The sequence below is a fragment of the Strix uralensis genome, chromosome 4, assembly GCF_047716275.1.
Source record: "Strix uralensis isolate ZFMK-TIS-50842 chromosome 4, bStrUra1, whole genome shotgun sequence".
In the NCBI taxonomy this organism is placed as follows: Eukaryota; Metazoa; Chordata; class Aves; order Strigiformes; family Strigidae; genus Strix; species Strix uralensis.
Genome location: NC_133975.1, coordinates 41877090 through 41890830, shown reverse-complemented (window position 1 = coordinate 41890830; position 13741 = coordinate 41877090). Strand labels below are relative to the sequence as shown.

Genomic DNA, 13741 nt, shown 5'->3' with positions numbered 1-13741 from the left:
TTAAAATACAATGATGTAGTTATGGCGGGATGCATGCCAGAGTGAGAGCTGTCATGTGCTCCCTGAAATGAAGTAGTGTCTGTTTCATCTTGAACTGGTTGCCCTGCTCTGTGAGCTGGACTGAGGACGGTTTGGAGATCATTTTTGGTCTTCAGTGATGCATTTTAAACTCTATGGATCAATGGACTACTGTAACCCTTCTGCTAACATTTTAACAGTAGGTCCGGGTACTATAGAATCCAGGTAAGCTGGGACTTGTCTTTACTTAGCACTGCTAATGTTTTAGTGCAAAGAAAAGCTTACAGGTGTGTTCAGGAAGAATTTTCACAAATGTGTGTGTCAAATATCTTGTTTATATGTACAAATTCACTGGTGGAAAATGTGGAATGACGTTTAAGAAACAGTATATGTTTGATATTCTCTAGCCTAATTTTATTTGGAGAAGAATTTCCTAGATGTTAGAATGAAACTTCACAGAAACATTCACACATTATACAGGGAAAAGATTACTTAACAATTAAGATCCTTTTAAGGAAAAGCATCTTCTCAACCAAAAGCCTCTGCATTACTGCACCAGAGACATCCAGTCATCCCCACAACTCAAGTTACAGGAGTGTTTGCTACAAAGCAAGTGGGAAGCCATGAGTGCAAAGTGTGGACTTAGAGAGTCAGAGAAATTGTATCTTTCAGAAAAGTGATGGCTAGATCTGTGCTAGTCAAGACTCAGTAAAATAGTTTGTCTAAAGTCCTCTGACTTAAGGAATTATTAGCTGCTTCATCATGAACTTAATATCAACTACTCTGTTCTGCTCACTGTAAAGTTCTACTGCACTTTGCAAACCCCAGACATGCAATGAATTAAAGTCTGGTGCTGGATCAAGGGCCATCATGCAAGCTCAAAGGAATCACTAAGAATAGCAAAGCCATATTGCTTTATGAGTTCAAGATGCTAAGACAGAGTTCAAGGACTGATTAAAAATTAGATTAGCAGGACAAGTGGTTGCCTGGGGAGTCAGGCAGCAGTTCCTGACAAGTAGAGATTGAACCAGATTTAGAAAAGGTACTCAGGCTGGGAAGCTTGGAGGAAAAGTGTTGATTTTGTTGTTTCTCTCTGCCTGTTTCACTAAATGTGGCCTGGGATGACAGACAATGGGCTTCAGTGCCGAGCACAGTCCTAACCAAAAGTCTTTTTCTGGAAGAGTGGTTGCATTATCTCATTGTGTAGGGACAGAAGGTGGGTGGTGTGAGCAAAACTATAAATGTGTGTTTGGGGGGGAAGGGTGTTTGATGGAAAAAGAAAGATACTACAGAGACTGAGTCTACAGTGAGTCTAAATTTACTGCAGCGTAATTCAGTAAGTTTCTCCAAAATACAGTAGGCTTTATAATGCTTCCGTGACATTTGGAATTGTGCCACAGCAGGAAAGGAAACTTCCTCAAATTTCAGGCATGACTACCCCGGGTGCTGAGCTGTCAGGAACACAGAGAGACAGGTTAAAAAAACAGCTGCTGCTTGAAAATTTGCTTGACCTTTATTTCCTTGACTACAAAAAACAATGTATTTCTCTTTTGTTCTTTTCATGCTTGCTAACATTGCTGCAGAGTACAGCAGCAAGCATATAGCACTGGGTGCCATGCTGATTAACTGCTGTTTCCAAATCAGAGCACACGCATGCACATTCAATGGATGGTGAGGCAGCCACAACCTGTGTCTCAAAATATGACCTCTTCATTAAATAGTCTCTTAGATTAATTTTTACATAAGAAATAATATGCAGCATTTTAAATTTTTGGCAGCATAATCTTGGGATCATTTTTTAATTAAAAAAGATGTATGATATCTTGCTGGTGATACTGTTCAGCATGTGTTAGACTCGTGAAAGCTGGCAAAGCACTGGAACTGACCTGATTCTGAATAATCAGGGAAGCCACTATTTAGGAAATCCTAAATTTAAATGTTAGAAAGGCACAGTTTATGTAGTTATCTCCAAAATATAGAGTAGTGAAAGATACTAACTTCCTGTGTTTGCTGAATATCCTTGTGGTGGGTTGACCCTGGCTGGACACCAGGTGCCCACCAAAGCCGCTCTATCACTCCCCTTCCTCACCTGGACAGGGGAGAGAAAATACAACAAAAGGCTTGTGGGTCGAGATAAGGACAGGGAGAGATCATTCACCAATTACCATCACAGGCAAAACAGACTTGACTTGGGGAAAAATTAATTTAATTTATTATCAATCAAAGCAGAGTAGGATAATGAGAAATTAAACCAAATCTTAAAACACCTTCCCTGCACCCTCCCCTTCTTTCCAGGCACAACTTCACACCTAATTTGCTCTACCTCCTCCCTCCGAGTGGTGCAGGGGGACGCGGAATGGGGGTCGCCATCAGTTCATCACACATTGTCTCTGCCGCTCCTTCCTCCTCAGGGGAAGGACTCCTCACGCTCTTCCTCTGCTCCAGCATGGGGTCCCTCTCACAGGAGGCAGTCCTCCACAAACTTCTCTGACATGAGTCCTTCCCACAGGCTGCAGTTCTTTGCAAACTGCTCCATTGTGGGTCCCTTCCACAGGGCACAGTCTTTCATTCCAGAACTGGACTGCTCTATCGTGGGTCCCCCATGGGATCACAAGTCCTGCCAGCAAACCTGCTCCAGCGTGGGCTCCTCTCTCCACAGGGTCACAGGTCCTGCCAGGAGCCTGCTCCAGCAGAGGCTCTCCATGGGGTCACAGCCTCCTTCAGGCATCCACCTGCTCTGGCGTGGGGTCCTCCCTGGGCTGCAGTTGGGTATCTGCTCCACCGTTAACCTCCATGGGTGCAGGGGCACAGCCTGCCTCACCATCGGCTGCACCACGGGCTGCAGGGGAGTCTCTGCTCTGGTGCCTGGAGCACCTCCTTCCCTCCTTCTTCACTGGCCTCAGTTTCTGCAGATTTGTTGCTCTCACATATTCTCACTCCTCTCTCTAGCTGCAGTTGCCCAGTTGTGCAGTTTTTTTCCCCCCTCCTTAAATATGTTATCACAGAGGCACTACCACCGTCACTGATGGGCTTGGCCTTGGCCAGTGGTGGGTCCATCTTGGAGCTGGCTGGCATTGGCTCTGTCGGACATAGGGGAAGCTTCTAGCGACTTCTCACAGAAACCAGTCCTGTAGCCCACCGCTACCAAAACCTTGCCATGCAAACCCAATGCAATCCTTTATACTGGACGTTCCTTAGGCATCATAAATCATACCTTAACAAAAATATTAATGGTGATACCCTAGTCTCCTTGAAACTAGTCACCTATAACTAGAGCTGTTTTATCCTCATCCATGCCAACACATCTTCCAGATTCTCTTCCTTCCTGTTTTCCAACACGCATCTCCAATTTCATTAATTCCTTTCTTTATCATCGTTATCATCATCATTATTAAGTCCCTCCACTGCTGGCAATCTTTGCAGAAGAAAGGGAGTGGGGGAGCATTACCACTTGTCAATGCAGTTGTAATCTATATGAAGAACTGACAAACATGTAATACTGCCACTTTTCTCAGCATTTTAGAGGTGCCAGTGAGTATTGTTGAAATACCCACAGTCATCAGTTCCCAGTTTACATGGTACAGTTTTAATATCCCTGACAAAATCCCACTGCACCACAAATAAATGGTTTTGCTGTTTGTAAAACCCATTGACTGCAGATTTGCAGTCAGTGATCGTCTTTTTCAATTTTTTCTTGCATTCTCACTACATGGAAAAGTTCACAGGAAAGTATTCTTCTTTCTCCTTTTCTGCAACTGCTAAATCTGTTCTCTTGGCTTATATTTCAGGAAGAGTGACTGAAAAATTCCATAAAGTTTTTATGTTCTTATTTTCTACAACTTTTTCAGCCCCATTGTGGTAATACATTTCTCCTATTTGTAGTCTATTCCAAACAAACAGTTTACTGTTTGTTTTTTCCATCCATTTCAATGTCTCTCACTGTTGTCTGTCTCATTACTGACTCTCAGCAGCAGTATATTTCTCAATTAGTTTTGAAGCCTGATCCAAAATCCATTCAGTCCCCCCTCAATCTTTTACATAATTTGCTGTATGTTTATGTTCCTGTTCCACAGCAACACATCCTCCACTGCTCAAAAATCATGAGTCTCTTACTGCAGTAATTATGATTACAGTGTAGCATATGGATTGGAGTCTCATTCTGGTGTGCACAGTATTTACATTTTCCAGATAGTCCTCAGGCTGGATCACTCATAAACTAGAGAGATAAGGCAGGGGGGAAGAAAACACAAGAGCAAGCACAATTCAATTTTAAAGACAAAGAAGTGATGTGAAAACAGGGTGATTCACCCAAAATCCCACAAAAGCTGTAGAAAAGAGCCAGAAACTGCATCTGTGACATCTAGCTCCAGTCAGGAACAAAGCCACATAACCACAGCTTAATCTCTTTTAAAGCTTGCGCTAATGCCTGCCTTTTGCTTTCAACCATCCCTATAAAGTGTTTTGCAACATTCTGTTGGAAGGAGCTATATAAAAATAAATTGTGATATAGTATACAGTTGACACCTAAACTACTCTTTTGATCTTTCCAAGCTGAAATTGCATTGTTTGGTTTTTATACCTCAGCTGCAGACCAGATTTATTGCTTTTGTAAGAAGGAAATATTAACAATTTTGAGAGTTTCATTGCTTGCTTCTTAGATGAACAGAGAGGCATCAGTGTTGTGATATAATTTTGCCAAATGTCCCACACCACCTGAATTCCTTTCATGGTACACTGGACGTCTGTAATATTTAACACAGAAGTCATCCTCCAATTTTTTTGCATTTAGCACACGTGACATAAAAATGAACGTTTTGAAGATGAACTTGCCAGAATTGATCTTCCAAGGAAATATAAAAAATGCTTTTAAAATCATTCCGAAGCTGAAAGATAAACAGGAACAGCTGCTAAACATCCTTCAAGGCAGCCCAAGATTCATTTCAATTACCCTGCACAGCGCACCTCAGGTGCAGCACAGCATTTTCAAGTTTTCTATCTATCAAATATAAGCCTAACGCAAAGTGTTATTTTCTCCCACTTATTATTGCCTCAGCATATGTGACAGGGGTTTTTTTCTAATTCTTTTCTCCTTTTATTATTTTTTTTACTGATATCCTACTACTTTAGAGGAAATGCAATATATGTCTACTTCAGCTCTCATTGTCTAAGTTAAAGTAATACTGGCCTATATATATATATATTTCTGCTTTCTTGTCTTTTAAATTTGTTCTGTGTATGACCTTTGTGTCAAACTGCTATGCTGTCCACTCTGCAAACGCTAAGAAAACTTGATTACTCACTGCAATATCTTGTCTAGCCTTTGAAACATCTTAATTTAGAAAACAAGAACAAATAGTAAATATAGGTCTGCACTTTCATCGGTGCACTGGGTTGTGTGAAGACAGCCACAGAGAGGAGATTCCCACTAAAAAAGGTACAAATGATGTAATGTACAAACGAAGTATTGGTAGAAAGGTGATAACATTTTTTTTAACAATGGCATTACCCAACTTATTTTAACACTATCATTTTTATTATTTTTTAATATGTTTATGAACATGTTTTCCAGTGAACTAGGTGACATGGGATTAAATGGGTGAGGATTTTAAAGTCTTCTTTAAGAATCAAATTTTACAAAATGTTTTTGAAAAGAAAGTAATGATCATGTTTGCATGGCATTGCAAGACTGCTCTGGACTGTGATGAGCTATTTTGGCATGGAGGCAGAGCATTCATTTGGGTCTCCATTTCCAACCCACCAGTAAATTTCCTCCCTGAGAAGGACTGTGATTACTAGGAGACCAGATGGGATATCCTCACTGCAGAAATAGGTACTGAAATACTCCTGATTCCATCAACATACGTGCTTCCATTTGGCAGAGTGTTGCCTGGGACAGCTGCCTTTGCCACCTTGTGCCACTAACCCACAAAATTTGTCTCCTCTTCTGAAACGCTAACATGCACCAGAAGCACCTACCCATACCTCAGATGCCTTAGTTAACTCTGTGATGGGAGGTGGTAAGTAGCAGCTTCATGAGTAGCTCTCAGCAGTACCTGACTGCACAAGGGTGTCTGTGGAATTTTAGGACAAGGCCGAGCACATGATCTTGCCCCACTTTCAGTGGTTTCAAACCTTCCTTAAACATCTACACTAGTGTATTTAGGTTTGTCCTGCAACGAGGTGTAGATCCTCAAACTTTTTGTCACCAGATGAAAATTAGCTGGATGCCATGGCTAACAGCTAAGGGACTGTAAGGACTAATACACAAATGACCCATAAGAGGCAGCTTCCTAAATCACTTTACAACTCAAGCCTTCACTCTAACCCCCGTTTTCTCCATTCACAGTGTGAATAGCACAGTCTGTCTCAGAGGCTGAATTCCAGCGTGCTAGCTTCAGCAAGTGCTTTAAGTCACACTCAAGCACTAAGTTATCTCATATTGTAATGTTTAGCACCTGCACGTTCAGATTGCTAAAATTTAGTCCCAAGCTCACAGCCACACTGCCAGGACCAAGCAGATATACCCACTGTAACATGAACAGGCAAGCACAGTGAAAGAGGCCAAACTCTTGCCCATTTTCAATATTGTTTTAAATGAATGGAATTAATCATTATGTTTTCCTGTGATTTCAAAAATCCAGTAGCTAGTCAGCTGGTGGACAAGACAAAAGAGACTAAATAAGAAATGTATGATGAAAAAGTGTAGAGATGCACATTGTTCTCTGCAAGCTTCATGCAGAATGTCAAGTATTTGCGATCACATCACATTTTCTGCTACCTTTTTTTTAAGGGTCTGGTAACTGTTGTTTTAATTCAGAGCATATCAACTTTTGGATTAATTCCTTTTTGTATGGAAATTGTCAGTGAATCTTTCAGTTGTCCATGTTCTGTTCTGCTTTAGCCTCAGTCACAAACTTATTTCATGCCATTTCACTCCAGAGTGCATCAGATACAGTTAAAATTTGTTCATATATGTAATACATGGACCCAAATTCTCCTCCAGATTTATGGAGATGTTTCATGAAGCATCTTTATGTATGTCCACAGAAAGAGACATGGAAGGGACAAGCCCTCTATCTTTCTCAGCTTTGGTGTGGTTTTCTTTTAAATTGGGTGGAAGGGGAATGGGTTTTTATTGTTTTCAGTCTAAAGGCTGAAAGCTGAGACCACAAGTGTCCCTTACATGTAATAAGAGCCATTCTGTTCTAAATTTGTGAGGAACAAAAAATTGTTTAGCCAGGATTAGGAAATAATTTTATAATACTAATGTTTTCACTCTAATTTTAAACTCTTGCTGCACGGTTGGTTTTAGGATACTTGAAGAGTTCTGCTTGGGGGTTTTGGGGGAGTGATTTTGTTGTTGTTTTCTGCTTCCCTGATTTGCAAAGTCAGGTCATTTTTTTTGAAATCAGAGTTATGAATGTTGCCAGTATGCTACCTAAGTCACCTAATAGCCGTGTTGGAGTTTGGTGGCTCTGCATTGCAAGAGCATAGAAAATCATGCTCATAGGTTGGCATGATTGCCAAACTTCCTCTAACATGGCACAAAACCTTGTTCTCATGTACACTTGGTAAAACATAGTCATGCTAGGTGAAGAATTGGGAAGAATTCCTTACTCGCTGCCCATCAGGATACAGCTTGATTCTTAGAGCCATGAAGTACTTGCAGCTCCCACCAGTGTTGACTGTGTTTTGATTGCTCAGACCTGAGGCATCAAACCTGTGTACTCCAGATGGTTCCATCTGTTTAGTATTAAAGTATTAATGATGAAACGTAGCAGCATGTTCTTCTTCCTCTGCCTACATAAATTTGATCAGAAGGAAATCGATTTTTGTTCCTTTTTCTTTACAAAATGAAGAGCATCTTAATTTTTGAGCTCTGTATTCACTATTCAAAACATAAGTCAGGTGTTTTGCAAAAAAAATTTACTTCCGATTGATGGCTTGTTTTACTCACATAGGCTTCTTTTGAAATTTTGATCCTGTATGTTTTAAACAACAGATGCAATAATATCTTGGCTGTGTTGAGGGAGGACCATTGTTAGATATTCTAAATATGTTTTAAGATTTTATTTTGAACATACTCTGCTTTTGAGCAGTGAGATTCCAGGTAGAAGAGTCTGCCATGTTACCTAATCCCAGCTATCAGCATGCTGAGAAGGCCACCACTATGACTGTGGGAGGGGTCAGTAGGGAACGATGTGTCATTTTCACATACCCATTACTTAAAATGCCTTTCTTGCCTCATTTGTTGCCAGGCATTATTCTTTCACTTGCTTTCTGTCTTCTTTCCAGGTGTGGATGTGCGGAGGTGGCATGTTTGATGTTCCGTGCTCTCGAGTTGGGCATATCTACAGGAAGTACGTCCCATATAAAGTCCCTTCTGGAACCAGCCTAGCACGAGTGAGTAATTGGGTCTTGCTGTTTATCACTTTCACTCATCATCATCAGTTTCTTCATTCCCTGTGAACTAGTTTCCAGTAAACCATTAAAATGGAAAAGGAGTGTTTCTTTATTTTTCTGAAATGAGATGTGCAATTGCTGCAGTTATGCTGCCTTCCAGAGATAAGATTGCCAAGAATAAAATGGAAGCTTAAAAATATGGGGTTGGATGTCTCAGCACAGAAGCTTGTTTCATGCTGATTCAAAAGAACCTAGGAATAACCTAAGGCCTACAGTTCTCGAATTGCAGAGTGTTGTCAGTCATAGTTTTCACAAGCAGGACAAATTTGAATGCACACTTTCTTATCAGTCAGCAGAACAAGTACAATCTCACAGAAGGGATGTTTTCTGAGGCAATAGGACTGCATAATAATGATTTGAGTGACTGTCTAATTATTTTGTAAAACCTGGTTCTGGAATACAGTCAGGTTGGAGCCGCGTGAGTGAGAAATTACAAAACCTCTAGACATTTCTCAAAGACTACTGAACACATCCATATCCATGAGGGGCTTTTTGCTTAAGAGAAAATGTTCTATAACTTTCTGGAGGTGTTCACGGGATGTCAAAAGATGGGAGACAAAGGGCACAGATGTAGCTCCCAGGCACACAGTAGTATTTATTCATGGTTGAGTTTTAATCTTTTCTGGTTTAGAGGAACTTTTTTTTTAATAAAATGGCATTAATATTAAAGTCTGCTTATTGCCATAGGGTAGTATTTTATGAATCATATTTTTTCTTAATAATGAAAATGTGGTATGAATAAAAGAATACATTTCTTGCTTTAAGGGGGAGATATTTTTGGTTTCAGCACCCCAGGACAAGGCTTACTGTAGTAACTGCAGCAGAGGAAAGAGTCTGCCTGTGCTGTCTGTCCGACAGCTGGCTAGACAAAGAGAAGGATTTGCCTTAAAAAAGCATCAGTGCAGACAGTGTGACACATGACACAGTAATGAGATTAGTGGTGGTGTTAGTGGTGGTGAGAAAAACTGTATTGACTAAATTGTGAGATTAAAATCTTCCCCCAGTATAGTTCTGTGTAGTATCAGAGTTTCCCCATCCAGATTTTTACACTGGCTGAAATAAACTGCTTTGTTATGGTATCCCCTGCAAAAATCACACACAACTTGAAATAAGAAATCCAAACCTTGGGCTCTGTTTTTCTCTATTACAACACAAAGCATGTCATTACAGAATATGCTGTCTTGTGCATTACCTGTAGGAGCAAAATAAAATCACTACTATTTGGAATACTAGCTTCTCATACAGTTCAACACTTAACTAGCGTTCACAGAGGCACTGTGAGTACTTAAAGCCATCAGGTAGCCACAGCTTTCAGCCCCCCTGTACTATTTATTTTAGCTTGATTTCAATAAATCACTCATGAAATATTACCAAAAAACATTCCCAGTTACGAAAACGAAATCTCTGCCTGTGCACAGACTGACTGACCTGTATCTTGTGGGAAAAGATCTAGTGTGCTGATAGGGTGAGTCTTATCCTTCCCATTCAAATAATGGATAGTTTCTTCTGTGTGTGGTGGTCTAAAACATGATGCTTAGGTAAATTTCTGGCATATATTTATTACTGAAAGAAAATTTGAATTCTTGGGTTCCCAGCTTCTTTCCAGTACAATATTCTAAACCAAAACACTGAAGTTAAGATATGTTGCATCAAGGCTGCCAAGAGCACAAGGTCTTCTGTATGTTTTGGTGTTTGGGACTATCTCAATAACTGGCCAAGGAAGAGAGCTTGGTCTCTGACCCATCAAATTGTGTGTAATTTTAAGCCTAAAAATATTACCTCTCCCTCATCCAAGCTGGAAAAGGAAAAATAAGGACATATTCATCTTCAGCCCAACTGTGATTCTATAAATGACTGCAAGAGCCCCTTCAGTAATCAAGGGAGAATTTCCCCTTTTGCAGATACTGCATTAAAGAATGACAGATTTTCCCATCCTATCCCACAGCAGCAGCACAAGGGAGACTGGAGTTAGGAAGAGGACAGAGCTTCTAGACAAATTCAGGCATAGCCCAAATCATGCCATGGGTTTCCTTTCAAGCTGTTTCAGCTTATGGTTGCCCTTAACAAATAATGCTTAAAGTGAGCGTTTTACCTGCCCTTGGGATTTCACCTCTCTGTATCTTTTAGTGGCAAGTTTCAACACAGAGTTTCAGCCAGCTACGTAACACCTGACCAATCTAAATATTTTTTTAAAGAGCTGTGACCTGGCATGAGCATCACATACACTTTATTAAATGAGAGACTTGTCAAAAACTCTGTTCCACCTCCCCATCACTAACTAACCATTAGTGTACCACAAACAGTAAGTATGTATTGTGACATCAATTTTCTATGTCCTTCTTATCATATTTCTTACTTTCTCATCTGTCACTCAAGATCTGCAAGGCCTACACATATTTTTTGCTGGCACGTATCCCATAAATTGAAAAGCATCCACATATAAAACACTGTCAGTAAAACTGGTGGTACAGAGCAAAAGTAAAGCAAACTGTAAACATGCACAGTAGGTTTATAAAACAGACTGTGACAACCAAATGCAAATAAAAAAGCTGAATATTTTTATCTGAAGACATTTTAAGATGTTGCTTCTTGCCAAATGCAGTCAGTGTCCAATTTACAGGTAATTGCACATAAAGCAAAATTAATGGGTATGCAGATGTCAACACTAATTCCACATTATAAGGTGGAAGCACCACATAATTATTTGTTCATTCCAAATCTGTCAACCTCTGCACAAAACTGCCGTGCCTAGTAACTAATTTTGCCTGTTTGTTTTAGGTAAGACATATATAGAAACTGAACCCCCAGATCTTAAAGTCCTGTGCAAGATGTTGCCCTATTAAAAACTTCTGAATTGTTTTACAGGATTGTTTTAGTTGCTCTGTGGTATTCTTGATTGTTGCTTCATTTTTAACAATACTAGCTAAGCCATTTTCTTTTACCTAGTTACCTATGAAATTAGACTTTAAAATATTATTAGAATTTTCTTGTAGGTGTACCTCAGTTTATTATTTATTTTATTTAGTTTCCTATTTGGGGGGATTTTTTTTCTATTTGTGATTCTATAAAAGCCATAAGAAATTTAGCAATAAAAGCTCACTGTTCCATAGGATATGCAGAGATGAACTCTGAGTTCAAAATATATCTATATATAGATATATATCTATATAGGGAGAGAGTTTCAAATTATATCTACAGAAATTTTTTTCGTTTGCAGGTATTTTACACAGCATTTTAGCATTTACTACAGAGCATTAGAGCATTAGGTCTTTCTGAAGGGAAGGGCCATTCCACTGAAGTTCAAGTTTGGATGCTAACCCAGCAGCGTGGTGAATCCTAACCTTAAGCTGAATTCCTCCCTGCACGCCAGAACGTGGGATCCCAGAGCACAGTGATCCTCTGACCCAGCAGGCACAAGCACGATGACATTTGCCTCATTACACAGTGTCGCTGAATTGGAACTTGCACGAGTTTGGGTTCAGGAATTCAGCTGATAAAGGTGGGTTCAGATTCCCACCTGAACCATTTTCTCAGCCTTTTCGTGTGGCTTCGAAAGGGATCTTCAAAGAAAATTACTGTAGCTCTACCATCTGGTGTTATGACCACATTTGCATTTTTGACAGAGCTTCCTTTAATATTATGACCATTTTGTTGGGTTTTTTTCCAGCTGCAAATAATGTTTGGGGTTTTCTTAAAGCAGCCCATGAACATTTTATTTTCAGTTTCCAGTCAAGTTAAAGAACCCAGAAGAATTGGTTAGATAACGGCTATGTTTTCTCATGACTGGAGTGCAAACTGGTAGATGTGACATGCTGTTAAGGGAGCACTGCTGGGATTTTTGCAGTCACCTCTGTAGCACAAAAGACTGTAGCATAAAGTCAGTTATGATTCAGCAGTCACAGTAAGCAGCTGAAACATCAGCTTAGAATAAGCAGATTATTTAGGAATCAAGCAAGAATCACCTTCTTGCAAGAGCACAGCTATAATATATGATAATGATGATGATTATACAATACAGCTTTTAAGTCTCCATTATGTTTTCATTTAACAGATTAATAAATTCATCATTAAATTTAATTAAACCAAGATCTCAAACAGAGCACTTACCAAAGAAAATCTTCAAATTAATATTTCCTAATCCTTGAATACAAGAAAGTCAAAGTAATTTTTTTAAATGCTGGTTTTTTTTATACTTTCTCCAATCTGAACAGAAGTTTTGCTTTTAAGATAATAAATGCAACAGGACTGGCAGCTTAGCTATCTGAAAGGAATATAAAGAAGATGGAGAACTGGATGTTTCTAAACAATAACAACATCAAGTGGTGGTAGCTACTTTCCAGGATTCCTTCAATAGGCTAGCACTGGATCTGAAGTTACATGGCTAAAGAAATCTGTTTGGAATCAAACTCCTGAACTCTCTTCCAGGTTTAGCTGCAGAGGTGGACTATGGTCTATATGTGCCCACACTGTATGGGTCTGTAAAGCGAGCATGGCAGTAGCCAACAAATCTGTGGAGATGCTGCCACACTGTCACTCTGCTTTCCGCAGCTCCCCTACAGCCAGCCTGCAGAGACCTGCAGCCACAGAGCTGGGTGCAGGCAGCATCCTCATGGGGACCGTGCCCATCCCTTCCCTCCAAGCCCAGCAGGCCAGCCTCAAGTGAGCCAGTGAGCAGAGATGTAGCCTTTAGTCAATGCCCTGGTTTTTTGCCTTTTTTTCACTTTTTTCCGATGTGTAGATCTTAAAATTTTTTGCAGTGGAGATGCAAACCTTTTTAGAGAGAATGAAATCCTGACTGTTTTCAGATGACATCTGTAGAATTTCAGTTCTAGGTATTTGCAAACTACAGGCTGAGAACAAATAGTCTCTTGCTTCTCTGCCAGCTGTGCTAACTCTCACAGGAGTTATTTATGTACACCACCAGCTTTGTCACCTAGTTAGCGTACCGTCTTCCATAGAGATGCATTTCTTTTATGCCTGCAGACATCTCTTTATTTGGTTGGGGTTTTTTTACACAAGTGCAAACCATTGCTGGAATGAAACCCAGTTAAGTTTTAAACACAATTAAGTGTTAGGCAGTGGAAAAAACAGGTTATGCAGGTGAAATGAAACAAATAATCAAATTATTGTGCTGCTTTAGTGCCACCAGATAACAAAAATCTACTTTACAACATCTGGAGAAACTGAAAACAGGAATTACATTTTTATATGTTTAAATGCTTCATCTAGAATGTCAGCTGGAAAAGATGCAACTAGAGGA

General features: G+C 39.8%; 1 protein-coding gene across 3 annotated transcripts in view; it reads left to right on the top strand.

The window, feature by feature from the left end:
* GALNTL6 (polypeptide N-acetylgalactosaminyltransferase like 6) overlaps positions 1–13741 on the top strand; it is a 508624-nt gene that overhangs the window by 466895 nt on the left and 27988 nt on the right. For all 3 annotated transcript variants that reach the window (XM_074866466.1, XM_074866464.1, XM_074866465.1), the window contains one exon: positions 8314–8421. In XM_074866466.1, coding sequence (XP_074722567.1) covers positions 8314–8421 — 108 coding nt within the window. The remainder of the gene's footprint in view (positions 1–8313; positions 8422–13741) is intronic.